The sequence below is a fragment of the Paramacrobiotus metropolitanus genome, unplaced genomic scaffold (genome assembly GCF_019649055.1).
Source record: "Paramacrobiotus metropolitanus isolate TYO unplaced genomic scaffold, Prichtersi_v1.0 Parri_scaffold0000028, whole genome shotgun sequence".
Taxonomy (NCBI): Eukaryota; Metazoa; Tardigrada; class Eutardigrada; order Parachela; family Macrobiotidae; genus Paramacrobiotus; species Paramacrobiotus metropolitanus.
In genome coordinates, this window is record NW_026570248.1 from 206851 (window position 1) to 234718 (window position 27868).

Below are 27868 nucleotides of genomic sequence, written 5' to 3' on the forward strand. Positions count from 1 at the left end.
CGCACATCATGCCATTGACCTACTTCGATCTGACAGCTACTACAGTAATTTGCCATGCAAAAGCGCACTATCTGTACTGCACACTAGCCTTGTAAACTTTTGCATAAAATTTGAGTGCCAAAGGCCCAAATTTGCCAAAAATTCTTTATTATTGTACAAATTAACAGAAAATTGGGAACCTTTGCTTTTCACTTTGGAAGGCATTGCGTTTACATGCGATTGTGATTGTCTGAAAAGCTTTGTTGTTAGTTTTCGTCACTTATTTGCATACCTGTTAGATTGCCAATGTTATGATTGCTATCCACGATAAACCCCTGGAGTAACTACGATATCGAGGAGCAGTGAAACTCCAAAGCCAACTCCATTCTCCGTTGCAGCTTTGTTCGGTTTCTGCAACGAGTTTGTTGATTCCATGTGAATTGTGAGTTGTCTAAATTGCCAACTTGCCTCTCATGATATTTCCGTTGAATTTACAAAAGCTCTTGTAATAGATGCTGGTTGCAAGTGCAAACCATCTTCGTTTATGACTGGTTCTTCGATTCAGCAACAACTGTAACATTGTTAGTACGTACTCAGTATCCATATTCTTATGGTATTCCCTGCCATTGTGCATTGCAAATTTTAACGGCTTTGAACTGTTAACCTATTAGATTCTGACAAGATCATTGGACGATCCGCCTGCGAGTTGTAATTTTTGAGCTACTATACCAGCTTAGAAGATGCGAATTGTTTTTGCAGATCCCAGATCGTACCGCGCACGGATTGCATCCTGCTGTACAGCACATTTTTTAGATTGCGAATCTGGAAATACTGGAGGATGGATGAGTGAAAGCAATTCAGGTTTGTTTCGAAAGAACTGACCGAATAAAACAATCACAAAGCACGGCTATCTTTTATGCTCTTATTTGTAGCGGATGGCGGAAAAACATGTAAATGTGAGCATTTACTGATTTTAGTAAAATTTTACAGTTAAACAATAGATCTGATAGGCACAGCAATGTTACGTTGTAGATGATTGAACCTGAAGAGAGAAGATGAAATATTTTTCTCAGCGCGTTATTTGCAGGCTGTTTGGAGAGTTCTTTCTTTAAACTGCCGAGATGAAACATTTTTATGATAAATGCAACTGCGTATTGTGTAGGTTGAGTTTCGTTCGGTGGTACTACATTCACGTTCAGCAATAGTAAACTGATGCTCGCATAATTGGCATTTTTGAAAAAATTATCACGTGAACAAATACTAGAAATCTGGAACAACTGCTAGAAATCCTACTAATTTTGACATGTTTTGTTATCCAAAATTTGCGTAAGGTATCAGTTTTCGGCATTTTATAAATCTCTCTTAACTTGTCAGTGAAATAATCTTACCCTTGCCTCGCCGAATTCCTGTCACTGAGTGTGAATAGAATGGATGCCTCTCACTCACTAATACGTCACGTTTTTTTAAAAAAATAATGCTTACATATCAGTCAGCTGGTACCTTGCAGGAAGCTGTTTGCTTTGTTTGTTTGGTGAAAACTCTTTCTGTGCGTGACAGCTTGCTCAGCAGAGGTTTGGTTTTATGTGCTTTAATAAGTTTTGAATTCTATCTTTTTATGATGCAAGGACAACAAACCTCCAAGATTGCGTCATACTGTTACGATATCGCCATATCGGGTATCTGCAGGATTGAATGATTGCATGACAACATATGGATGTATCTTTTTTAATGTTGTCACTGCTTGTGCTCAGTGTTTGCTACGTATTAAACGTTCTATCTTCTCGCACAAAAAGTGTTACTGTGAAGCATATTAATGACATTGCTGGATTTAGTATACCATGGTATTAAGTGGGTTTTTGTTTTAGTAAATTTTAGCATATATTTGGTTCAGAGTCCAGACAAATGAAACAAGGTAGTTATAGGGTTTTTACGCACAATTTAAGCGCTAAAAAGTAACCATTTTTCAGTCTTCACTTCGATTGTGTTACTATTTTCGATGTGGTGTGTCAATCACAGTCAAGAGTTTAATTATGATGTGTAAGGTTTGGTGCGTAAGGTGGCCAGCGTCTGAGTTTCTCGAACGTCATGATCGATAGTTATATCAGATTCAAATGATTTTACAGTTTACGTTTACACTTCATTGATTGGTTGCAAAATTGATTCCGAGAATCGGAATTCGTTACTTTAGAGTTTGAGTGGGAACAGTTGTCTCACAGCTTTTAGTGCTGCTAGTGAAATAAGTATACGAATATTATACAGGTTTGTTATCCTGTTACGTTTGGAAGATGGGCACAAGTACTCGTCAGCCGTCACTACTGTACTAGTTTTTGGAATTGGTTTTTTAATGTCAAAACGTGTTGGTACGGCTTTAACTTAGTGAGCTTGTATGTATTGTGGGCGCAAAATTTGGGAATCGACTACTGTTTTCAGGCAACATTTTAATTTAGCGATTGCCAGCGATGTTTTCAGTACTTCTACAAAGATATTTAGATTTATAGGGGTTTATCCCTATGTCTTGCTTCTGCCTTGCCGTTTAGGGTAGTCAGCATAACTCTTCGGATTTTTGTCGTTTTTTTAAGTTTAAGTTTAAATGAATGTGTAGTGTTACCACAGTCCGTAGTGTCACCGGTATGCTAGCACAGTATTGCTTTTGCTAATCGTATGTTCTTTTTTATAATAAAGTAATAATTTGCAACTTCCATCATGCTGTATAGCTTCATTTGCAAAACTCCTTCGCTAAGTGTAAAAATTAACTATTAAACGCTGCAGAAGACTGTATCCCGCAGGTATTCTTGTTCTTCGGTAGTACGTTATGTCACTTATGTGATACAAAATATTTACCTAATGATATAATGGATATGTGATTCACAGTGGTGTTATATCATGGCGTGTGGTGCCATAAGTTTTTGACCTTTCTGCCAGACTAACCATGAGCTCGTTCGTTATGCATTATAATCCCGAAACCTACAATACAAGCTCTGCAGCCTCGGACATGGTAAATGTTGCAACAACACAAGGTGCTGCCAACAGAGGATAGGAATTTTCTCATGATGACATGCATTGTCGTAATGCAGAGGTGATTTGCGCTTGTTTGCGCTGATGCTTGAAATGAGTTAATCAGTGCAGATTATACATGCGCAGTCACGGAACAGGATCTCTCAGGAAAATATAGGATATCTCCTGGGTAATAAAGCCAAAGGGAGGTTTGAACGATATGCTGGCAACCTGCGGTTTTTTCTCTCCTCTTAAGCTTCGCTGTTCCCATTTTGCGCCGTGATACCATTTATCGATTTTTCAACCTGTCTCCAGTGCCTCTTAAACACCGGAAACCATAAGAAAAGCAGGTTGTTTGCTGTTATTCTGTTTCTTAACCGTTCTCATGAATAATATTGACGACGGCACAGGTTACCAGGTAGTAAATTCGCACTGCAGCTGGATATCCAATCGTTTCTCCAAAACCCGAAATTTTTTGAACAACGGTTTATGCTTATCCGTACTCAGAGTGTGGCGCCTTATTGCCAACGTTGCATAATTAAGCGGTACAGGTGTTGTTTTGGATGAAATTTAAATCATATAACGCTCAAGTGGTGTCCACGTGTTAGCGTGGTGAAAGGTTTTTGGAGTATTCATCTTTTTGCCTCGTTTCCGGCAAAATCTACTGTATTATTACACGTGAGACTCGTGCTCTGTCTTACGATTGATACCGTAGAAAATGGATTGGAGATCAAATATTGATCATGATCATCCGGCATTTTTTCAGCCTAATTTTTCGATGGACGCGCAGTGTCATTTAGAAGGATATTCGGCTGGGTGCGTCACGTACTGGTACACTGTTTACTAGACACATACCGTAGATGATGATGATAGCGCTTGTGCTCCCGGAACATTAAAATTTCATCCTGCCATGATATTTGTCAACGCGATCACTTTACAGTCTTCTGTTTTGGAACTGCTACGTGCAGATATCTGTTCCGATAATTTGTTACGTTTTGTACTCTCTGTTGTTGAAGGCGGCTTTGATATTATGTGAATAAATTCCAGTATCCTATGCTCAAAAGTGTCCGTTTATACATACAAACTTTGTCCGTGTGTGCCTCTGCGTGTGAGACTGCAGTACTTACAAGTTACAAGACTTAAAAAATTTGATATGCCCACATGAATCGCTTAGAGATCTGCTTTTTTCGCCGTTTAGATAAGCGTCGAAGAATTTCTAATTAAATTTTATTGCACAGGTTCGGCAATGATGGAGTGAATGCCCACGCTAGTAATTCGACAAAGTACTCAAGAATGGAAGAAGTGGAAAGTATTCAGGATAAAGAGCGATATGCTCGTGAGAATCACAGCGAGATTGAACGCCGACGTAGGAATAAAATGACAGCATACATCACCGAATTGTCCGACATGGTCCCTACCTGTTCTGCTTTGGCTCGCAAGCCGGATAAGCTGACCATTTTAAGAATGGCGGTGGCTCACATGAAAACATTGCGAGGTACTGGTTTCCGTTAAATAATCTTATTACGTACTAACTTTTGCCCGTTTGTGTAGTACTGTATGTAGCAATGTAATTATTTTTGCTGTTTGCGTTTATTTTTTTATCGAAACTGATAGGGTATGTGGACTGTATAATAAACTTACATTTTGAAGAAAAAAGTTAACTATGTCTGCATTCAATTTTTTCGTTAATGCGTCAATGTTTCTGGCAGTATTTCTATCGTGATCTGTCGGAGTTATTTAACAAACGTGTTGTATCACATCTCCATTATATCAATACGATTGCATTGCAGTGAGTGCACAGATTTACAGCTTTTATTGGGGTGAATTTTAGGGACCGGAAATACAGACGGAAACAACTACAAACCGTCATTCTTGACAGATCAGGAATTAAAACACCTCATTCTTGAAGCGGCAGATGGTTTTCTATTTATCGTGGCGTGCGATCCAGAAGCGCATATCATGTACTTGTCAGATTCCACTACTGCCGTCCTGAATCAGCCTTACGCAGAATGGACGGGTGCCTCCTTCTTCGATCTGATACATCCCGAAGACCATGAAAAGGTCAGGGAGCAGCTCCAAAGCCAGGAATCTCAGACATCCGGCCGAATCTTGGATCTGAAAACTGGGACAATCAGAAAAGAAGGCCACCAGGTAATAACAGATTTCGAATAATAATTGGATGTTTTGCATTGTGCCAGGCTTATAATCTCGCTACGTGCGGTGAATCTGCGTATGATTGTCGTCATTGTCAGTTTGTAGTTAATTTGTATTTGTGCCACTACGATGATATTATCTGACAATTATTTTTTAGTATTAATGTATTGGCTGACTGCTGTTGAAAGTGTAACTTGTTCATTCAGTTTATTCCTTACCTTTTGCTTTGATTTTCTGCAGTCATCCATGCGCGTTCAAATGGGATCCCGTCGCTCATTTATTTGCCGTATGTTAGTGGGTAATGCCACTCCGGATGCCATGTACCTGAATTCCCGACACTATTACCGCATGCGTCATCGAGCCTCATTGGGGCCCAGCGCCGATGGACGGCATTACGTGGTTGTGCATTGTTCCGGCTATGTGAAAAATTGGTCTGGTCCGGGCGGCAACAGTCAGCGCGAAGCGGCTGCAGACATGGATGAACCGAGTACATCGAGCGGCCAGAACCAGTCCAGCGGAAATTGTGTCCTTGTTGCGATTGGCCGATTGCAGATGACCAGTATTCCGAATACATCAGATCTGGATGACAACACCATGCCTTACGAGTTTGTTACTCGTCATTCGGCCGATGGCAATACTCTTTTTGTCGATCCAAGGTATTTATTAGTATTACACTGCGTTTCATATCTTGGCTGAAACAACCTGATATCGCGGATCGGTTCGGTTTAGAATAACTCCGATTTTGCAATTTTTGCCTACCGATGTTTTGGGCAAGCCATTGCTGGACATGGTACATCCGGAAGACCAAAAGGAGCTTGCAGAATGTTTCGATATGGGTAAGTAAACCAGAATTTTTTCCGTCTTTTGATATATAAATTTGTGTATTTAAGTACATCGGTTTCTTTTGTAGCACTGAAAGCGAAAGGTCAGCCGGCACAGAAGGTTATACGCTTCAAAACGAAAAACGGCGACTATGATTTGCTTCGGAGCGTTATGTATGCATTTTTAAACCCTTATTCCGATGAACTGGAATTCGTTGTGGGCACTCATTCATCCGTGAAGTACGCCAGGTTGAATCAAAGCCGTTATAGCGGCGTGTGTAATTGTTTTTAACGCGGTGAAAACATTTTATTCCAGGGCCCTTCAACAACAGGAAACAATGAACAATGCTGTTATGGCTGGCGTGGGCCCGACTATGGATCATTCGGTTCACACGGCTGATCATTCCGGTTCCTACGCAGGGCACGACACATCAGCATCTTCGTCTATGATGCCCAGCACATCGGGATCTCGTGCAAAACCATATTGTTCTTCATCACCCTCAGTCCAGTCCGCTAACTCCAGTCTGCCACGGAGTGCCAACAACCACGGATCAATATACGGTCATTCCAGCACTCATGCGACTGCTGGTAAGTACAAATCTGATATGGGTGCTCAGCAGCATTACTTGCTGCTGAAACCAACGAGGGGAAATTTTATTTCCAGGTGTGGTGCCAGATTTCTTGAACGTATAAACAGAATGGTTCTAGACTCAGTAATTTTAGCCTTTGATTATGAGATTCTTCAGGCTGGTGGGCACTCATTATTACTACCACGTAAAATTGATAAGATACTTTGATTCGTTAATTGCTCGTTGCGTCTTGCATTCGGCCTTTGGAAAGGAAGGTAATTTTTATTTACCCCCTTTGACGCGTCTTGTACAATATTGTAGGCACTTCCCGCGCGAGCAACAGTGCTGTCTACATGCCATCCAGTAGCTACCAAGCCGACACGGCTTACCCTGCGTTGCCATTGGCATCGCAAGCCAACGTGGCACCAGCTGCATGGCCCAGCGTACCACGGTACGACGGTACGGAGGCGGCCGGATTTTCCCAGCCAGGTCATTCCGCCTACTCCAACATGGTATCCTCCTCGCTGTACCCGTCTTCGGTGCCAGGACATGCCCCATTCGCCCAGGTATCCGGTCGGAGTTACACCGGGGTCTGGCCGCAGCAGCAGGCCTGGAATAGCCTCCCAACTGGTGATGCGCATATCCAGCCCAGCAGCAGTGCCAGCACTAGTGGCAGCCATCCTCTGCAGACCGGCGAAGATATGGCCGACTACTATCGAAATATGCATGTGTATGATCCTAGCAGTGTGCAGGATATGTCGACTGCATACAATCATTATCCCGATCAACATTTATAACATGGTGAATCTCTCTCACGGCATTATCATGTATTATGTACGTTGTAGCATTCCGTTTTTGTTGAATTTACTGTCCTTTATGCAGAACAGGCAGCGCTTATGTTAGCCTGTGTACAATACATTGTACAGTAAATGCGTTCTTCTCTTTTGTTAACAGATCTGCTCTTATTATGGTGTTTTTGTTGTGTGTACGTAAAGGGCAGTGTAATTTCGTACTCTACTAATTCTTTCATTTTGAATCTTTTTTTTATTGCGTTGTCTGTTTTCTGCGCTGCGTATTCGATGTTACTCTACGGGCTATTTGCAGTTTTGCTTCAAAAAAATACAATCATATCGTCGCAATGTTTGAATGGGGTAGCTGCACGCACTAGGGTAGAGCATGGCCAAAATAATCAGAACATTTAGGCGAATAATTATCATTTTTATTGTATATGCGTTGGTTTTTTACATACTCGAAAGCATAGATTGCGCTAGCAGGCGTATGTGAGCGTCTTCCTCTTCCTGGTTTTTCTTTTGAGTTTGGAAAAATTCAGTGGTACCATCTGCCAGAGCCTTTTCTCGTTCTTTTCTATCCTGGATTTGATAGCGCAAGATATCCGCATTCTCCAGGGCCTGTTGTCGGCGCAACGCTTCTACTTCTTCTCGGCGTTTGAGAAACAGTGCTGCTTCAACGGCTTGTTGCTCCTTTTCCTGTTCTTTCTCCTTCCTGCGGTGCACTTTGTCAAGCCCTGTCGAAATTTATTGTACGTAACTTTCAGTTTGACGACTGTTATGGTTGATTAGGTATGTTTTAAAAATCATTGAGTTGTAAATCATACAACTAAAACTTTCCAATCTGAAAACTTCACCTTTTGCCAACATAGCGCGGCGTTACGCTAACGGCAGCAGGTTAGCAACTTTAATATGCTCATTAGTCATTCATTACTCATTAGCTGACATGAGCGTACTTTAATACCATGGTGAACTACAATTTCGTACTCGTATTATCCTAATAATATATCGTTTGTAATACGTAGTAACACTGCTATCGGGCACCTTTAATGTGAATTTGATTGTCTAGTTCTTTGTTTATCCGGTACTGTAATCCTTGTCTTGCTTTAAGATTGTTGAGAAACGTATATAACGCTTCATATTGTTGCTCTCTCTGCATTTCAGCAATATGTTTATCCAAGGCATCGTTGCCGGAAGCGGACATCAGTTGTTGGCTGTATTGCTGCTGTGCGAAATATTCTTGGCGTAACTGACTCTAAAAATTATGTTTAGGCTTAATTTTACTGAAACAACTGATGAGCTCTGGTTGTCTGTTTACCTTTGCTTTTTTCTCTGCTGCTAGCCTTTCTGTTTTTTCCTTTTCAAGGTATTTGATCGTCTCTTCTGCTTCTTTCTGCTCGCGCTGCAGTGCTTGCTGTCGTTCTTCATGAATCGAATTGTGTTCCTTTGTATGAATTTCACTTCTTTTGGTTTTTTCCTCCAGCCTACGCTGGAAATCTTCTCTGAAGCTGTCGAAGCGCAATTGCTCTGATTTAAACAATGTTTTATCTCTTTCCACCAGTCGCTGCATTTTGCGTTGCTTTTTGTTGTCGGCATTTTGTTGAATTTGTTCCTGTATACGCTGCTGCGCTTGCTGTTCTAATTTGTGTTTCTCTTCCGCTTCAGCTTGTAGCTGCGCTTGTTCTTTTGCTGCCGATTCCTTGGCAAGCGCGTGATAAAATTCATCTACTTGGCTGTCTTCCATTTCATCCAGAGCTTTATAAAGCATTTGCTCTCCGAGGTGTTTGACCGCATCGTATTTGTGTTTCACATATTCCAGATTTCGCAGTTTATCAGCACTCATACCATTTCTAAAACATTTCGAACACGATTTACTACCTGCAAAAGCGCCTGCTGAAAATATTGCATAAATTTGTAGAAGAGACCATAAAATAATAATCTTACTTCCAGATTCTTTCGTATTGCTGATCAACGTAATTTCGCTCCTGTGCTTCATGTTTTGCCCTTAAATGCTCTGCTTTAACCCTCATTTCATCCAGTCGGGTGGGCTTATCGCTCTGGATTTTTGCGCCTTCCTGTTGCTCTTGGGCGTAGTCCTTATACAGCACGTTCTGCAACCTGTATGGCTATATATTTCATCGACATTTTCTGGGAAATCTTAGTCGGCCATTAAAATGTACAGCCATACTCTTTCTGTCGATCAGAAAAGAACAGCCCACGCTGATGCCGCGCCCGTTCGGCAGCTGCATTTTCCCGCGCTTCTCAGTCGTTCGTTATTGCGGTTCTCGTATTTTGCCGGACGGTCGTGGCAGATCTAAACTATTAGAAGGTGTACACTGTAGCGGACTATTCCGCACGGATGTGAATGCAGTCAACATGTGACCTTTTCTTAAAGGTAGTTGCTCAGTTTACTATAAAACTGCATTACTTAACAATAATAAGCTTCCTACCGCTGCTTTTATGCGCCGTATTTTCTCCAACTTTGTTAGCTGCAAATCTTCTATCGCCTCCGGCATTTTTAGATGGAGTATATGAACTGCAGTTGTTCGTCACATACAGTGAAATTTTATAATCTCCCTTCGACAAATTATAAAGGTTACGCACTATTTTGGTCACACAGATATCATCGTGCCAAGCAAGCAGATTCTGTTTGCTAAAAGAATAGTCTAAGGTATTCACGTCGTACGAGTAACATCACTTTAGAGCGTGCTGTAATCGGACCGATTACAGTGTTCGACGTGTACTGCACTTTCAAACATTATGAATTCCAGCCCTTGTCGATGTACAGAGTAGTTCCAAATCCAAACTTGATAAAACTTCACATTTTTTGGTTAACAGCATCAAAAAGTTGCAAATTCTGGCCAATGTAACAAAAACTTGTCAGAGCAAGTGCCACGACTATGGATAACGAGCGCTTTTAAAAGGTGATAAATAATAAATAATAGTTTACTGTATACTCATACCGTTAGGTCGCACAGTGTTTCTTAGAAACGGAGAACAAGCATTAGTAGTGCTATACTTTGTTTATTCATGCTTTAGCCGTTTGGCGTTGATGTGTTTTAAGATTACACAATTTGATAATTTGATAAAGGGTTTGACAGCCAGCTTAATAATATTAAACATTCATAACTGTATTATATTACGTACACAGAAATGCTAAAACAACCGAAATCTAGTTTTAGTTTGCGATGACTTCTACCGTACGCGCACTGTTGCGTACTTTGTAGTTCTGTTTTGTTGTTTTGTTGCTCATATCAATTTCTTTTATAAATGTTTGATTTTTTAGCAATATTTGGAGGTTCAAGTATGGCATGCTTTACCTCGTACTTACTTTTGGTTTTGGAATAGTTTTATTTAAACTTGATTTTTTTAGTTTATAATTATCGCTGCCTCGCAACCTGGTCTGAACGAGATACTAGACGAGGCATAATTTTGTGAGCGCTACAAAACCCCCCGCTATTGTTTTAGCATTCCTGCTGAGAATGGCCCTCCCTTCTCATTAACTCGTCCAGACTAAGTGGCGAATAAGTAGTACTAACGTCAAATATGCTAAACGTCAGCTGTCCATAATCTGCAAAAACTGTCAAATTGTTGTGAAAGTCTCATTAAATGTCATGTATGGATGGCCTTGTATGCATGGTCCGGTGAGGACATACTCAAACTGTGGCATTAAAACAGCAGAAAAGGTGGCTGCACCACTAGAACGCCCAGCTAACTGGATAACAATCATATGCCTCCCATGATCCGCACTTGATAACACCTCGCCCGATTTGTCCCGCATAATACACACGACTCTGCCCTTCCAACTGAACCTCACTGCAACCATTGGGAGGTCTACATGCAGGACAAAAGGCGTTCGAGCGTCTGCTCGGGTCTGAATGAACTCTCATGACAACCTTGCAAAAACAATTACAAATACATGTATAGTTAATGAAGTGCCAAGTTTACATCATTGTTGCAATATCAGTATATTATCACTCAACAGCCGTTAGAATGCCCATTGTTTTAGATCATTCAAAATGGCTGAATACAAAGAAAACTCTACAGCCTAAACAAATTTTGCCATACTCCAGTCGACAAATTTCTTTCTAAGTATAAGGATTATTTCGTTTTGGGGTGTGTGCATATGCTAAGATAAATAATCTGCATACGGAAATGCCATTGATCTGAGCCTCATTGTATTGTACAGTGTCTCTGTTCGAGCAATAACTGTACATATGATGTAGCAGTAATTTAAATGTACATACTTATTATTCCTGTTCAAATGTAATTCTACATCTTAAGTACTTCTATGGCATTTATTTAATACTTTCGTAATAGTGGTTGATATTCTTTACTACACAGTTGCTCATTGATCATTTTAATAATATGAATGCACATTTACACATAACGAAGCACGTAAAAACGCTCAGGTGGAAATATTGCTGGGTCGATGGTCATAATGAGTTGCCCTATTTCAAAATTACTGCAAAATGGTTGCATTATTACACTGGTGCGGTATCATCACCGCAAAATCGTGAAATCCGAAAAGCGCTTTGTGGGGATACCGTATAATCTTGCTGCTATAATTTGACTTGTTCCAAGGATGTAGCGATCTGTGACGAAACACACCTTATTAGGGCATGGAATCGTGAAGCCGAATATCAAGCTGACACACCTATATAGATATACGTAGAAGTACGATTGTATGTATGCTTCTGCTGCGTACATGCATATACATATACACAGGAAGTCCCATTAATCACGCAGAGTTGTTGATCTCCAAGGGAGTTCGATTTGAAAGAACTATTCGGGAGCACTGCACGTTATTGCTGATACATATTGATATACACAGAAGCACAGTCACAGTCTTTTGATCATTTCCTGTTATTTGCGTATGTTGAAATAATTGTTCAGGCATACAAAATGAGAGCTTACCGAAAGCAATCAGTTGTTTGAGACTAATCGATAAAAACTTGACGATTGTTAGTAATAATACCCTTCGTGCACCGATAATGTATAGCGGAACTGGTCAGAGAAGGAGAACGGTTCGCCTGACTGAAGGATGCAGTATTATTAGTAACCTTTTAAAGAATTTCATCGTTTCCTCTAATTAGCACTGTGTAGGCAGTACGCACAATTCCATTGACGTTAGGCTAAAATCAATTATTGTCGTGCTGCCATTACATCAAGTGATTTTATCCCATGTTTATTGAATTACACGCTGGAACGGATAATGGGATCAAAATCCCAGATTGACGATTGACTTCCATCATGCAACTTCTTTCGCAAGGCTTTTGCTTGCTTCGATGCTCACAACTAAAGTGCTGGCACGTATGTGCAGTTTTCACAAGCATGATAACTCGTATTAGCGACGAAGTCCACCTTGAATAAAACTGAGTTACGCTATATTATGGTATGCTACGTATTTCAGGCAAAATTATTTTGGTACAACATGGTTAGTTTTAATAGCTGTCTGTAACTGCTGCAGAAATATAATGCTCAAAGTTTGAATTGCTCCCATTTATTGCAAACTTTGGACGCTATAATATTGTTGCTGTACTCGTACAACATCAAACCTACCCTAACTACTTTGTTTTTCACCATAAAAAGTCAGTTAATGGACTTAACAAGTAATTAACTTTGTTTTTCTGGTTTTCTCATCTACTACAAAGAACCAGTAAAGCAAATAAATGATAGCTGTCCGTAGAAAGTATGTACTTAACATGCAAAAAACTTTCCATGGCCATGTGTCTCAACTCCACCAACGCGAATACAATTTTTAGCAGATTAACGCTCTAATTTATTTCGTGTAAAGAGTCCCTGTCATGAACACAGCCGTACTTACACGTGCAGGTGTTACAACTTTAATGGTTAAGTTAGTAAAGGGACTGTGGTACAAGAAATAACAAGAATGGATGGTTAAACTACGAGTAGGCAGTACGCATTATCTATAATGATCAAGGGCAGTAATACATTTGAAGTAATCGATAATTTTGTGAGCATTTCCACAAAAAAGCTGTTTTTTTCTGACACAATAGTTCTCAAGAAGTTTAGGTGTAACTGTTTTCGGCGCGCTATCGTGGAGGTCACTGCAGTAAGTACTAAGCAGTAAGCTATGTGGCGCTATTTCACTTGACACAGAAGTGTTGTCCAATGCCGCACGGCAGCCATAATATTTATAGTAGCCGTACGAGGCTATAACCCGCTTTGACAACTAACTTGACCAAATTATTAACAATATTTGAGAAACAAGTCCGTTCCGCTATGCGTGCAAGCTGTCATATTATTGTTGAACCACTCTTGAATGTGATAATGATTGGTTGATAAGACATCGTTAATAGTTCGAACAAAACCGCTGTGGCGGGTCTCGAGACCCATTCATCCGTGCAGCAGCACTTAGTGTGCTACCTGAGGTAAACTTCCCATTGCTTCGGTTTTCACAAAAGTGCAGAATAGCAAGCTGGAACTTATTAGCCAATGCAACCGCGTTTGCGACTGTTCGAGTTCGAACTAAAGTAACAACTTCGAATACTTAACACGAATTTCTATGGTACTTAATATAACTTTTTTTAGTCGTTAGGAACATTTTCGAGACCATAGCGTAAACTTTCTTTCATTAATAGCTATAATTTATTTAAAACCAGCTCCAGTTGTGTTAGTCATCGTACCAGTTGAAGTGGATTACTGAATTCTAAAACGTTCGGAAGGAAGTATCGGAACCATACCAAAGTTCAGGCTTATGACGCTGAACATGTATAAAGTAAAACGATAACCATCTTACTACTTAAAAACAAAATTTCCAAGTTCTGCACAAAAAATTCCGGACAAAAGGACAAAGTACGCTTTTCACGTACTGCAGATATGATTTACATTAGCTAGCTATAACTACTAAATGCAAGGATTACTTGCTAATAAACATTTAAATAAGTAAGATACAGCTGCATCACTGTATCTAAGATAAACAGCAGGAAATTGTGACAAAAAATTAACCTGTGAAGTATGCTGCAGGCTGCAGGTGTTACAACGCCTTATGCTTCCACAGATCGCAGGTGTTTTAAATTTTACTTTAGGTCCGGCACCCTACGTCGTTCATTTTTAGATGCATAATATTATTCTTGTAATTTTCAAGAAGTCCTGGGTTATCATATCACAGTAGGCAGCTTTCACTTTCGAATCCTGCATTTTTTGTTTTAAGTAACACGATCTTCTATGCTAAACATTAGCTATTTTAAATTGTGTGATCAGTACTAGTGATCACATAAGATATACTCTGGTTAGTATTAACTATTAATCTGACTGTGTAAGCGCATGTTGCTTTCATTAACTTTTCAATTATTCTGGAGTATAGGTATAGTGCAGTATATATATTTTTGACCTCTGCAGCGTAATCATGTTTCTGCGCACATGTTGTTCAAATAAATTATATATGGTGGTTTTCAGGTTGTTTCGCACGTATGTAAACTTGACTAGTCTGGTTCACACTAAAAGACAGCTGGTGTCAACGACTGTTGTTATACGCGTTTTAAGAGCTTATAAGCTCAAATCTCTTTAATGCCGTGAGGGCATATAATATTTTCATACAAGTCTGCAAATCTAATGCAGTCTAGATCCACATCCCGCGGTGCCCGGGAGGCCGCAACAATACGAGATTCTTCTTGACGCGCCATATTTTGGCCGCGTCACAGCCATTTGGTGCTGATTGTTGTGGCTCAGACTCGATGAAACATGTAATTGATGTTAATTTGTTGTCACCTCCCCATCACTAATAGACAATGACAGGCAGACAATTACTGACAATGCCAAGGAAACGCGCTGCGTCTCCTCTTAATGCATTTTATCCGCGGGCCTGACAGGGTGGCCTTAAAATGCTACTGTGCAAAATCAAAATGCCACTGGCTACCACTGAACGTACTTTCTGTAGATATGCAAACCGGCAACATCCGACACTACCTTACTTGTTAGTCGGACGCACAGTGGGAATAATCCATTAAATCTCTGATAACTAACTACACATGTAAGATAATTCGCTGCGGATGACACGGGTAGGGGCGGATACTTCGTGTGCCATTTAGCCACATTGACGACACTATAATTCCAGAGATTTACGGCCTGCTTCTCCTGATTAATCCTGACACGGCGTCCAGCATTAATTCGCTCTTGCATGGTCCCGTGGTTAGTTGTAAGGGCAACATCAAATAATATGTTTTTGTATTTCCATGAAACTCTTACGACGCAAGCAAAGAAAGTATACCAGCGCTCCCGCTCTATATAAAGGGCAACGGTGCGAGTGAAAAATTTTGGTCTTTGGTTGGCAAAAAATTTTTTTAGCACCAGCTTAGCTTTTTGACAGCGTCTTGGAAAACATTATTTCTTGCTGCTTGGCTTCGGGCTTTATAAGAAATGAATTGTCTTTCTGGCTGTGGTTTGAATTTTTGACAGTGAACTTACGAGTTACTGGATTAGTATTTGCGGCAAGCATACGTTAATGTTAATAGTCAGTTAAAAAAATTGTTAATACTTTCAGTAAACAGTTATTTTGCGTAGGAATGTCGCTGCGGGAACGTTCACGCTATGCCGGCATTTTGCTAGCTAACTTATTATTACAGATTTAGAAATATTACTTCAAGTGACAACAAAACAATACAATTCACAACTGTATTTGTTATACATAATTACTTAGTCGTTACTTAAGTTATTTTGATGTATGGCACTATACTTTGTAGCATTTTTATTCGGTATGTTTCAAAAATTTTCAGACTGTAATGGCACATAGTGGTCGAAAGTGGTTGTCGCAATACTGCTTTATTCAACCGAGGTAACAAGTGTTTTTCGGGTTAGTCAAAAAATGGCGTTCAAGCTGAAACGTTATTAAACGACAGCAACAGAAAACTGACTGTACAATACAACGGTATTTATTGCTGGAGGTGATGTCAAACGGTTTGAAAGAGAATATATGAAAGACTCAGCAACTCACACGCTTATGTTGCAGCTGCCAGGCTTGCGGAAGGTGTTAAAGGTGTTTCATAAGCTTTTGTGGGTCGCAATGGAAATTATATTTATCAGAAACAAGCTACAACAGTTTGCCTACATTTGTACATGGAAGTATGGAAGTATCGACAACACGGACAAACACACCACCAAAACCAATCAAGTTAGGAAGCACAAGTACTACTCCGTTCGTACCGGGTTACTAAAGTTGCGCCTGGCCGATTCGTATACCCGCAGCTCCCAGTCGGTCCATAACCCATATATCGCTTAGTTTTCGAATAATTTCAATACTGCATCTACGGCATTACGTGCGTAAAAATCGCTTTTCACAAGAATTAGTGGATTTTACCCCTTTTTTTGCTGCTGTTGCAAATTTATTGACTGAGTGATTTCACATTCTGAATCTCTGATGCAGTACTCCTACAACAGTGTTTGTTATTTCAGTTTGATAATTGCTACCAAATAACAAATACAGCTGCTCATAAATACTAATTACTACATAAAGTATTTGTAAGTATATATGTAGTTTAGCTTTTTCACTGATGGTAGTTTATTTATTTCACTTTTGCAGGCAAAATTGCAAATATACGCACGTTTTTTTTTCGAGTTTATCAAAAAGACTGAAAATCGTCTGCGCTGATCACTCTATTCTGCTTTATAAATTATCACGGATTGACTTTTACAAAACCAGTACGGCCCATTAGCTAACAGAAACATTCATTTACAGTAAATCGATATTTTGCAGATACAGTACTTACACGCAAGTTTATCCAGTTTCGCGTAGTTAGTGCACAGGCGCGGAGCCGGCAGTCGTATCAGACCGGAGCCGCGTCGGAGTATTTGTCTACTGCCATCTGCTGTATGACAAGTTTGGGTTCGCCCTATCACCGACCAATAAGAATGTTTCTTTCAGTCGACACATCTATAGCCGCTTGTGTTTCTGTAAACGGATGATTTCCTCCACTGTGTTACAAATTATATGACGACAAAACTTTCTAAATAAACCTCAAGAGTTTGTAAGCAGTATATCGTTAAATGATTGTGCGGACAGGAAGCAGTCAGTCAGTTACTCGTTAAACCTGCGCGACAAGTCCGGCTCCGCACTACATTTGGTTTTTTCTTTTACCCATAAAACATCCACAGTTTAACGCATTTATCACTTTAGCATGGATTTATCTAAAATGTCCCAGCCGTCCAGTGCTTTGGCGCACGGCTTTAATTTGCCGGCATCACAAAGCAGGTTTACCGGAAGCTCGCCAGTATTACCCACTGCGGCGCTGATTAGCATGCAGGATTACAGTCAACAGCTCCGTGTCCAGCAAATGTATGCCGCTGCTGAGATTGCACGATATCGCAACTTACAGCTACTCCCGTCTGCTCCATCAGGACTTCCAGGCGCTAGCCCAGCGTCTAACCTTCCGATCCATTTTCCTGCATTCCCGTACAACCCATTACCCGGTTATGGCACATTCCCAGCAGGTTATCCGCGCACCTTAATGAGCCGATTTATGCTGCGCGAAGAACAGCCCAAGCCAACCTACAGTTACATTGGATTAATTGGCATGGCAATCCTGAGCACACCCGAACGACGCATGATTTTGTCCGACATTTATCAATGGATACTGGATCACTATCCATATTTCCGCACGCGGGCACCCGGTTGGAAAAACAGCATTCGACACAATCTGTCACTGAACGCGTGTTTTGTAAAGTGCGCGCGCTCGGCAACGGGCAAAGGTCACTATTGGGCCATCCACCCGGCCAACATTAAAGACTTTGAGCGGGGGGATTTTCGCCGCCGTAAAGCCCAACAGAAAGTCCACCGCATGATGGGAATGGTTGTACCTGATGAAGACGACGAAGACGATAGCCCGTGTCCATCAATAACCGATGAGAAACCGGACGGGGACGCATCAAATCCCAGCCTATGTCAAACGCCTTACCGGTCGCTGACTATCGCCCCAGAAGAAACATCTCAAAAAGAACGCAGTTCGGCACCGCGCAACAGAAAATGTTTCGACGTGGAGAGTTTGTTGGCGCCCGATTGTGGACGCCATCAAAAATTAAAGATCATGGATTGTGAGAATTCGTACGTGGACGCTGAAACTTCAACCTCTGAAGAGAAGCCACAACATTGCCAGGAAACTAATACTGCGAAAGCCAACAGCCACAAGCATCCTCAGCATGCTGTGCATACTAATGGCAAACTTTGCACGGAATCCAGATTTCCTCCTGCTGATCAATTTGTTTCGACTCCGGCTGAACACCATTTCCCGGATGCAATGCACCGACCAGAATGCCGCGAATTAAGTACCGCCGATACAACCTCACAAAAATGGAAGGAATCCTATGCGAGAATCATCGCGCGCTCATATTGCAACACAAAGTCTGCCCCTTCTGCAGTGGTAATCAAGGAAGTGGCTGACTGACGACGGGATTATAATGCAAACCCGGAACTGCGGAAATAATACGAATCGCCTAGCCAGTTTTTGGTTTTTCGGTAGCTGTACATATTTTTTGTTTTAACTTGTGTGTCTATCAGTCCAGTTACAACCTTTACGGCGCACGCATGCAGCTCTATCGACAAAGCTCTTTAATTATTTTACCTCGGTTTACTGAAACAATCGATTGCAGTGGCCAGATGAACTGTCTAATGACCTGTAAAAAGCAGTGTAATAATACAGGAAGATGCAGCATTAAAGTTGTACAAAGAAATCAACAATGTCGCAACGGGAAAATAAACCACGCTTGGGTAGCATGGACCACAGAAACAGTTTTGCTTGTGGTGATATAGCAAAAAAGGCAGTGATTTCGCAATAGTTAGGTTTTTTAATTGACAACACACAATGTACTGTGCCGCATCATGTACTATGCCTGGGATTGTCACGCGTACAGCTTAAGGAGCAAGAATTATTTTTGCTTTGTGCCCTACGATTATTTAAAAAAGGAACCAGTTCAGGTACGGACAGCACATAATTTTGTAAACTTTTTTATCTTTCAAAGTTTTTGAATTGGTGCAAAAAGAAATCATTAAAATCTTCTTGGAAGTATAGTAAAATAGCGCGAGTTCGTTTACCGGTACAACATCAGGCCGACCTTATAACCGGCATTCTGATTTTATTTGTCATTTATTTTTTAATTATATACGCTTACGATACCTAAACTAATCTGTGTCAATCCATGGCTAGCAAATTAATTTTGAGTTTATGGATGATTAATTTCGTCCATGCGGCGTAATCGACAAATAGTTTCCGCGCGCGACATTTGATAGGATTTTGGATAATGTTCCAACAAGCTGTAATGCGGAGATAAAACCACGTACACATGACATTGCAATACTGCATGGTTGATCTGGGACTAAAATTTTAATTGCTTTAGGTGCCAAAAACGCTGTAAAATGTAAGATCTAGCTTTAGCTTTAGTCGAACCAAAACTGCAGTGGCTGCAACTTACAACTTGCTAGATTTAAGTACCATCTAACTACAAATCAGCCGAAGGAAATGGTAACAAATACTACGAATGAAATAATCAGCTAAGTATTTGCAGTAATTAAAATTGTATAAATTTGAATAGTTCCGGCTTAAAATTCCCTGGAACCATCAAGTACAGTGCTTTTTATACTGATAACTAAAAAAACGGTTATTATACATGTATGCCTATTGTGAGCTGCACAAATAATTGCGGTTTTGTAAAATCAAACGCTGATCCAAAACAACAAGACAAAATTACTCTAAATCAGAACAAGCGATATAAGTATGTAGGATGCATACTGGCTCGCGTGTTTATGGATCCGCAAACGCAGTGTGAAAACACTATACACAGGAAAGACATCAATCCGTCATCCGTTTCGCTCCATACCGGACGTGTGTCGATTAATCGCATGGGATCCATCGCCCACTTCACAACAGGAAGGAACAAATTGGGCGCAATTACACATAGCTTCTACACACGATCCATTAGCGGACTTATCGCCGGGACTGTGTGTGTTATTGTCAAAAGTTAAAAATTAGTGTCGTTATTAAATTACTGCCACAAAACGAAATGCGAATTGTTTCGACAAACTATGCGGCTGTAATGTACCGGATGTCCGCCAAGTCGCTAACAAAGCTCAAATATCGATGTTTGAGAATTATCATTTTTCTTTTGAAGGCATCGTGTAACCATTTTTTTCTGATTGGAAACTGGAAAGTAGTTCAAAGTACAGTAGTTACAGATGTTTATTTCGCATACTTGGTTGTTCCGAAGCATTCATTATACCGGTGTATGAATTTTATGACAGTACGGTTTCTAAACTATATACTATGACAAGATTGTGCATCAGAATCACTTCTGACGATTGAGAAACTATCAGTACCATTCTTTGTTTTATTTTCTCAGAGCAAATTTCCATTACGTGCCAGAAGGTCATTACATAACCGACTAGCTAGCTGTCTAGATAACAAAGTCTTCACCTATCTCACAACATTGGCGCTAGTTTTCCAGCATCCAAAATTTCGGTTTTTGCCGTCCACAATCCTTATTTCGACATCATAGCTTCCCTAAAAAGACACAGCTGCAAGTTAGTACTGCTTTCAGAATTTTTAATTTAATTTATTTTGCTTTGGTTAACTTGTATGTACAGCTCGGCGTCGACCATGTTGAGCGGAGACATAGCAGCAGAATCAATACTGCAGTACTGCATGTATGAGTAATTATTGAGTATACATATATGTATACTTGATTACCGCAAGTTTGAACTAATAAGTTATATATTTACGTGCACACTTTGGATCGAAGTCTTTGAATATCTTTTTGTGTTTTTAAGCGGTTTTTGAAAAAACTAATTGTAGAATGGATTCAAGACAGAATCATTGACGCTACACTCACCAGGGCTTCTGGTGGGAAATTCGGAACTTTTAACTTGTATCCGTTTGACCGGTGCATGCCTCGTTTGGTATTACAAATTGGAACTGAGCCATCCGCACACAGGTCATAAGTACTGAAAAGATGGATTTAAATTATACAAATACATATAATATGGAGGGTTATTTTGCAACGCAAATCAAGGGTTCGTATACTTGTGGAACAAACAGTACGCTTGTTTATCAAAGAAACGTAGCCTAATTGTAAATAAAGCAAGTACAAAGGCTTGCAAAAACATCCATACTGACCACGATCCAATATTATTTTTGCAAGGAAGCTGTGCTTTGATAAATCCGATCTTTTTGAACAATTTAACCTCGGCTTTTAATGGTTTATCAATTTCTTGTACAACATTCCAAATAGCATCTATTCCTAATTCTTGATTAGAATGGATATCTGATGGATTGAGATCCACCTGATGCAGTCGGACGCGTGGATGGTCATCTATACGAACGCAACATTCAGTTTCACAATCACAGTTGGTTATGTAAGTACTTACAGTATGAAACAACACACAATAATAGTTATTGTAAAAATATCGTTTTGTATTATAATCCATTCCTAAGTAAAAGCTGACCTAGTTTTAGTAAAAAAAACCATAAAGTTAAAAAATTTAAAGCTTTCCGAAAATACTCACTCAGAAACCTGTAGATAAATTTATTTTTGTGCATTTTTCTGTAGTATTTATTTTTGTTTTTATTCCTGTTTTTTGTGCACTAATTAGTAAGCGTTTAACTGGTACAATTATGCACAGTTCACGGATAAGCGCACAATCTTTAAGCCATACCATATGCACCTCATCTAATCCGGTCTAATAATATTAAATTTGCCATCTTATCAGCGATTCATACCACAGCTTTGAAGTTGGAGACAGTCCACATGTGCAGCAATAATCCCAAGAGCAACGATAAACAGCGAAAATGTAAAATACATTTTTAAAAAACTGATTTTTAACAACAAATTAAATTTTAAAGCACCCAGGGCGCGATCGTAGAAAAGGTCAAATGCACTAAAAATAAGCGTTGTTTGGCTTCAGGGATCCATGCAAATTCAAAACACCGCAAACATAAATATTTTACGACAAAGCAATTTAAATTAGTATTGTGCTTTAACAGCAAGGGTTACGGCGGTAATGCGAAAAGCAGTATTGCATGGTGCAGATGGGCGCTGTACAAGGTGTAACTTCCAAAACCAGGTTGATTAAATGGCCGAAGGCTGTTCAAGCATCTTCGTATACTTTCGTAACAGCTGCACGTTTCTTCTGAATCTTCTAGTGCGAAATGTGAACACACCGGCATGCGTGTGAGCATTTTGCAAAAGTGGTTTTGTCATTGTTTGTATACAAATAAATTGCTTGTCGCGTAAAAAAATCGTACTTATTCAACACTGTTCCGCATATTATTCCCATGAGAAGTTGGGTTGTGTACACTAGATGCATAAGGCAGCTAAATGTTGTTTATTATGCATAATTTTTCAGGTGTCGAATATTTGCTTTAAACTACCCGATCATAGCTTCTTTCAAGGCCAAGAAATGGCATACTTCGGCATGGTATGATTGTATATAGGTGCTGTGGTATTTATGACAACAATAATAATTATTTACTTGCCTATGGTTATGCTTTTACCGTTTACGTCTGTTCGTTTTTCCAAGTGTGTGCTAAATATATAAACGGGTTCACCATGACACTTCTGCACTAATCAATAAAATGTTGTGCAAGTGTAGAGTATCAAACTCTTTAAGCCGTAACAATAATGCAACTTTATTTGGCAGAAGCCACCCAAATTACAGTAATTGCGAGCGCTCGTACACTAGTTAAACGCTAAAATTTAAAAATTGAAAAAACAACCGAAGTCTCTCTCTTCTCTCGGGTCAAAAGGTGATACAAATTACACGTATTCAAATAATAATATCATTCAAAACTGAGAGCAAGATAAATGGGACCTCCAATAGAAGGCGTGAAAATTTTTAGTAATTCAAACAACAATTGCAGAAAAATTAAAGCAGATGGTTACTACTTATGTTCGTAGCATGCTTATTTATAACTTTCTGCATCAGCAAAGTATATGGCTTCGAGAATTTCAAATCACCAACACGCAATCAGTATTACTGGCCATTAGGTTACCGTAACTGAAAACAAGATTCGAAATCAATATTTAAAGTAATAACAAATTCTCTGCATTACTGTATTTTGCAGTTTCCATTTATACATTTTATGCAGGCGCATATACAGCAACTCGTTCCTTTGAAAAAACTCTACAAAAGCAGACTTAAGGACGCTTCTTGTAGGATGCAGGCGGATGTGGCAGTACTGTCAGCGTTGGTGCTTGATGTCTCATTATTACATCCTGGCTGTGAGGGCTGCCAAAATTTACTGCTGTTCTTGAGCAAATCAGAATACGACAGATGAACATTAGATCGCAATTGAGATGCGGAAGTGAAAGGATCGCTGATGAGTGCGGCGACGGCCAACGGAGGAGCTGCTTTATCGGTCACTTGTTCTGCAAATTTGCCGTGGTAAATGTCACAGACTGCTTCTTATGATTGATGACACGCTGGCTGGTAAATGCCACCGTGCATTACGATTAAAAACGCTTCTGCCAGAATAAGCAAATCTGGTCCACAACATTCCCATGCATAGCTCACGTGAAAACTATCAACTCTTATATTTAGAACAATCTCAAAATGTTTACCATTTTTGATGCTTCAACGTATTTTAAATCCAGAACGAATGACCTACAGCTAAGATAAACCGCAAAACTATTTGTCATTTCGGTTAGCTTTTCCTTCTACAATAAAAAAATACCAGCAATATTGAAATCAGTCAGTAAAAAAATAAAAAAACATAAATCAGTATAAAAAAATCCAATAATATCGAACTCAGTCAGTGAACTATTTTGCAATACAGGAAACGTCATTAAAATATATTAGCGAAACCGACTAAATCAATAATATTAAAAGAAATTAGCATGCACAACAGATTATCAAGAAAAATTCGAAACTAAACAACTTCCGCGAAACATGTTTGGCAGTTACCTTTTTTGTAAGTGGCCAGGCCAATATCGTCCATACTCAAAGTCCGATTTCGACGAAGCTCGGGAATACTCTGTAACTGACAGTTCCCCACAGCCAGCACCGGAAAATCCTTCGCGGTACTGGCACTTAACAACGGAGATATTGAATCGACACTACGAATGCGATGCTTCCGCCGTCCATTCCAGTGCCGTATCTGATCACTTAAGTCCAGTAATTTGCGCAACATAAAATTGTTTTGATGGTTGAAGGAGTCCTGCAAATCCCAGAAATCTGTAATACACAGACGCACAAAGTAAACACTCGTCTATTGTAAAGACAAGCGTGTATCAGCAAACGCTACCGTTCGATAAGAGTCAACCAGCCAGAACGAATGGTGGTCATCGTGTTTAAGCACTGACACTTCACAGCTGATTACATACAATCTCGTTCTGCACATTGGCAATCGTTCCCGACAAGACATCCACACAGTCATTTGCCGGCAAGGAGCTGCGAGAGGACAAATTATGTTTTAAATTCTCCATCTCCTTCTCCAGAGTCTCCTCTTCCGTGCTGATCCCCGAGGAGCTTTCATGAGACGCTTCCGATGATTTATGCACATCAGCAGTCGAATTGTCGGTTTCGCTTTCCGATTCCGCTACTGGTGGCGGCGGAGGCGACTTGCGAGATTTCATTCGTTGGACCGGTTTCGCGTGAGAAATTTTTACCGGCGTCGCAGGTACACTTTGAGCTGGCTGTGCAATTGGCTGTCCATTTTCGGTGCCGTCTTCTTCCACAAAATACCGCGTATCGGTCAACGTCAGGTCGTCACCGAATTTCACCAGATGCACATGCTTCCGCGTATCTCCGCAAGTACAGATTTTCTGCGGCACAACGGGCGAGACCAGCGGACTCAGCCAGACGTTTTCATCGTTGGACAAGGCCACATCCGGTCGCTTGACGGCTGCCAGCTCAGACGGTGTGGTGACGTGCCAAGAATTACGGAAGCTCTGGCTGCGTTTCAGCTGACGACCAGCAGGGGGCGCCCCTGGACAATGGGCGCGGTCTTTGGTTCACACAAATCACAGGAACTAGCGGAGGGTTTGATGGCCAATTGCTGGGTGGAGTGCGTGGGACTGTGGGAATTGGACATCCTGAAAGAGCGAGGCAAAGTGCCAAACTTGAAGATGCTTCGCGGTCGACCACCACGGTGATCTGTAATGCGGCGGCTCCCACTCGGTGAACCGGGATTAACTGCACTGCGTAAATCCGCACTTTTGGGACAAGCAGCAACAAATGACTGGGCTGCGGCGGAGCCAGCGTGGTGTTTCATATGACGGGCACAGACTGTCGGTAATGGTGACACCGGTCGCGTGTCAATTGTTAGCTTGGGCTTCTGTAGCCGGGGTGGCCTTTTCGGGACTAGAACAAAAACACATTTTCTAACATGCGCAATTGTGGACAACATTCTGAGAAAACAAGAGCATCATGGTAGGAAAAGATCTGTAACGACTCCACACCTGATCTTTTCCGTAGTAAGCACGTTAGAAACAATAATAAACTAACATAAGTACTAACTGAGCTTGCTAAATTACAAAGAACCGTGGCAGAAGAGAGAACCAAAACAGATGGAGCATATGATTTTAATCCATACTCGTACAGATTTGTATTACGAAGTACAGTCCACATGTAACAACAACCGTAAAGCCAAAAGAACAACACATCCGCATCACAGCAATCCATAAAAAAATTTCATATTTTAAAAAAAAACACCTGACTGCTAGTATGAAATTGAAATATTGATAAAACCATAATTTTTGCTTATTGGATTAAATATTGTGCACTAAATTTATACCGTAATTGATAAAACATCAAATTAAAAATGCAAAGATCTACAGTACTATACGAGGCTGGGATGGCTTAATACTGTAGCAGTTTCCATTACGTTTGTAACTTTGTACGCTGCTGAATACATAATCAACTGATTGCAGTCGAATGTGCATCGAAATGCATGCTCGATCTTGAAATTAATTGGCAGAAAGCGTCAATCTTACCAGTTTCAGTGTGCATTCCATCCGGTTCCTCTGGAATGGTGGGCGTGCTGGTGCTGTCAAGGGAATTAACCGCATCGATTCCGTCGTCCTTTGTTGGCGGCGATCTGCCCTTGGCCTCTTGCTCCATGACCCTGTGCTGCTGCTGTTTGGCCCGTAGCAGACGCGACGCAGCTGTTTCCCCGTGAAACGATCCCTGTCGGCGCAGTTTGGGAATGTTGGCCGGCGGAAACCAAGTGGGAACAATTCGTAAGGGCGCGTCGGTCTTGTTGAGTGCACTCGCTGCGGCGGTCAGAGAATTCCTGCGGGCTAACACGGTGGCCGTTTTCTCCTGGATCAGTTTCACTGGCGGCTGGTATTCCTTGACAACGTGAACGGATGACGTGGTTACGCACTTGCTCGTGAAAGTATTCCACAGTTTCTTCGGTGTGGATAATTTACAAGTGATGCGATTTACATTGGCACTGCCGCTGGAAACATGATCGGGTTCGGGCTGTTTTCGTGGCGCTGGATTAGTAGTTTTTGTCAACGGCGACGGCTGCTGCTGACGGAGTGATGCGACGGCCGGATCATCGTGGCGCCGTGGCAGTAAATTGGCTAATAAATCCGGGGGCACATTACTAGCGCCGGCCTGACGAGTCCGATTATTCATAGCTTCCCGTTTCGGGTTGCTACTAGAAGAGTCGAGCGTAGCAGCAGCAGCCAGCGAGCTGGATATTCCATTTGATGACGGACGAGCTGTCATAATTGACTGCGCTTGCACTTTTCCCGACACTACGCTGCCATTGGCGTTAGCGTTGGCAGTACGTTGCTGGCGCGCTGAATTACGCAGGGTCCGGATGAAAAAATCATTCAGTTCGGCCATAATTCAACTGCAACGTGAAAAAAAGATACTCTATTTAAAGTTGCCGGATTTATACAGTACAGTGCACCGTAATCTGAGCAAAAGTGCATGCTTTCCAGCGATAAAGCCCCTTTCACAAAGCTGGCAGACTGAATGGCGTGCATCCTCTTGTCCCCGCTATCAAGAGGAATTTTAACCGATCCCGATCGGCGCCACATTTGCGACAGGGATATTTACGGGATACGCCACGATATCAATCAATCTTTACAACCGATTTCCGTACCAACTTGTTGAACGTCTGCCATAAAATACGATTTTTCATGAAAAAATAAACTATTTTGGAGTACATTTTCATGGCATACTCGTACTGATGATGAGAAATATTATTCGTTTTGCAAGGACAGCTAAAACAAGTCTGATCAATCCATGTATTGTTAGTATTAATTTTATAATATACAATAGTCGATAAGCCGAGTTTTTCCGTCACTTTTTCGTAGCTTTTGGTGTTGAGAATTATGAACTACCCAAAAATCGTAAGAGGAATTTTTATTTTTCCTGACAGAAGTTCTTCGTTTTATAAATGTCCAAGTCAAAACAACCATCGCTTGCTGAACGCGGGTGAATGCAATAGTATTATGCATACATAAACCATTATGCTTAAAATATGCCCTTGCTTTTAACTGATCGTATCGCTGGTTCATTTAAAATGATCATGTTAATATCAAACCTGAAATAACTTGCATAAGTTGCAAGGTGCACGACAGTTGATTGTGATGCATTTGTGCA

At 40.7% G+C, this 27868-nt stretch overlaps 5 protein-coding genes across 11 annotated transcripts; 2 read left to right on the top strand and 3 right to left on the bottom strand.

The window, feature by feature from the left end:
• On the top strand, positions 1–7648 carry LOC129588090 (aryl hydrocarbon receptor nuclear translocator homolog). Of its 7 annotated transcripts, none has more exons than XM_055482143.1 (10): positions 1–421; positions 492–564; positions 739–840; positions 4212–4468; positions 4805–5124; positions 5368–5783; positions 5857–5963; positions 6038–6188; positions 6265–6536; positions 6839–7648. In XM_055482143.1, exons 4-10 carry the CDS (start codon positions 4267–4269, stop codon positions 7312–7314), a joined length of 1944 nt encoding a protein of 647 aa, XP_055338118.1. In that variant the 5' UTR covers positions 1–421; positions 492–564; positions 739–840; positions 4212–4266; the 3' UTR covers positions 7315–7648. The 7 variants fall into 7 exon arrangements, with proteins under 7 accessions (XP_055338118.1, XP_055338119.1, XP_055338117.1 ...); XM_055482144.1 differs by having other exon boundaries at positions 492–560; XM_055482142.1 differs by lacking the exon at positions 492–564.
• LOC129588091 (trichohyalin-like) lies at positions 7573–9562 on the bottom strand. The gene is made up of 5 exons (XM_055482148.1): positions 9494–9562; positions 9250–9423; positions 8624–9155; positions 8350–8560; positions 7573–8042 (listed from the first exon to the last, which is right to left on the bottom strand). The coding sequence occupies exons 2-5, from the start codon at positions 9333–9335 to the stop codon at positions 7759–7761; spliced, it is 1113 nt and encodes a 370-aa protein (XP_055338123.1). The 5' UTR covers positions 9336–9423; positions 9494–9562; the 3' UTR covers positions 7573–7758.
• A 7731-nt stretch (positions 9563–17293) lies between these two features.
• Positions 17294–18921, top strand: LOC129588168 (forkhead box protein I2-like). Its single transcript, XM_055482290.1, has one exon. It carries the CDS (start codon positions 17442–17444, stop codon positions 18702–18704), a length of 1263 nt encoding a protein of 420 aa, XP_055338265.1. The 5' UTR covers positions 17294–17441; the 3' UTR covers positions 18705–18921.
• A 1549-nt stretch (positions 18922–20470) lies between these two features.
• LOC129588169 (uncharacterized) lies at positions 20471–22462 on the bottom strand. The gene is made up of 4 exons (XM_055482291.1): positions 22029–22462; positions 21426–21621; positions 21142–21253; positions 20471–20813 (listed from the first exon to the last, which is right to left on the bottom strand). The coding sequence occupies exons 1-4, from the start codon at positions 22108–22110 to the stop codon at positions 20727–20729; spliced, it is 477 nt and encodes a 158-aa protein (XP_055338266.1). The 5' UTR covers positions 22111–22462; the 3' UTR covers positions 20471–20726.
• A 487-nt stretch (positions 22463–22949) lies between these two features.
• Positions 22950–27110, bottom strand: LOC129588064 (uncharacterized). The gene is given in 5 exon segments (XM_055482094.1): positions 22950–23676; positions 24212–24464; positions 24631–25227; positions 25230–25609; positions 26242–27110. Coding segments are annotated over 5 exon segments (2337 nt in total). The 5' UTR covers positions 27104–27110; the 3' UTR covers positions 22950–23431.
• Between the last annotated feature and the right edge of the window lie 758 nt (positions 27111–27868).

Bases quoted from the DNA above. Each gene is read 5' to 3' on its own strand.
- LOC129588090 (XM_055482140.1), top strand. From the start codon at position 3,692: ATGGATTGGAGATCAAATATTGATCATGATCATCCGGCATTTTTTCAG. The intron at 4,469-4,804 runs GTACTGGTTTCC...GGTGAATTTTAG, and splicing joins TCACATGAAAACATTGCGAG to GGACCGGAAATACAGACGGA. The intron at 5,964-6,037 runs GTAAGTAAACCA...TTTCTTTTGTAG, and splicing joins TGCAGAATGTTTCGATATGG to CACTGAAAGCGAAAGGTCAG.
- LOC129588091 (XM_055482148.1), bottom strand. From the start codon at position 9,335: ATGAGGGTTAAAGCAGAGCATTTAAGGGCAAAACATGAAGCACAGGAG. The intron at 9,156-9,249 runs GTAAGATTATTA...GAAATGTTTTAG, and splicing joins CAATACGAAAGAATCTGGAA to AAATGGTATGAGTGCTGATA. The intron at 8,043-8,349 runs GTGCCCGATAGC...AAATTTCGACAG, and splicing joins CAATCAAATTCACATTAAAG to GGCTTGACAAAGTGCACCGC.
- LOC129588168 (XM_055482290.1), top strand. From the start codon at position 17,442: ATGGATTTATCTAAAATGTCCCAGCCGTCCAGTGCTTTGGCGCACGGC.
- LOC129588169 (XM_055482291.1), bottom strand. From the start codon at position 22,110: ATGTATTTTACATTTTCGCTGTTTATCGTTGCTCTTGGGATTATTGCT. The intron at 21,622-22,028 runs GTATGAATCGCT...GCGTTCGTATAG, and splicing joins TCTCCAACTTCAAAGCTGTG to ATGACCATCCACGCGTCCGA. The intron at 20,814-21,141 runs GTGAGTGTAGCG...GTGTCTTTTTAG, and splicing joins ATTTCCCACCAGAAGCCCTG to GGAAGCTATGATGTCGAAAT.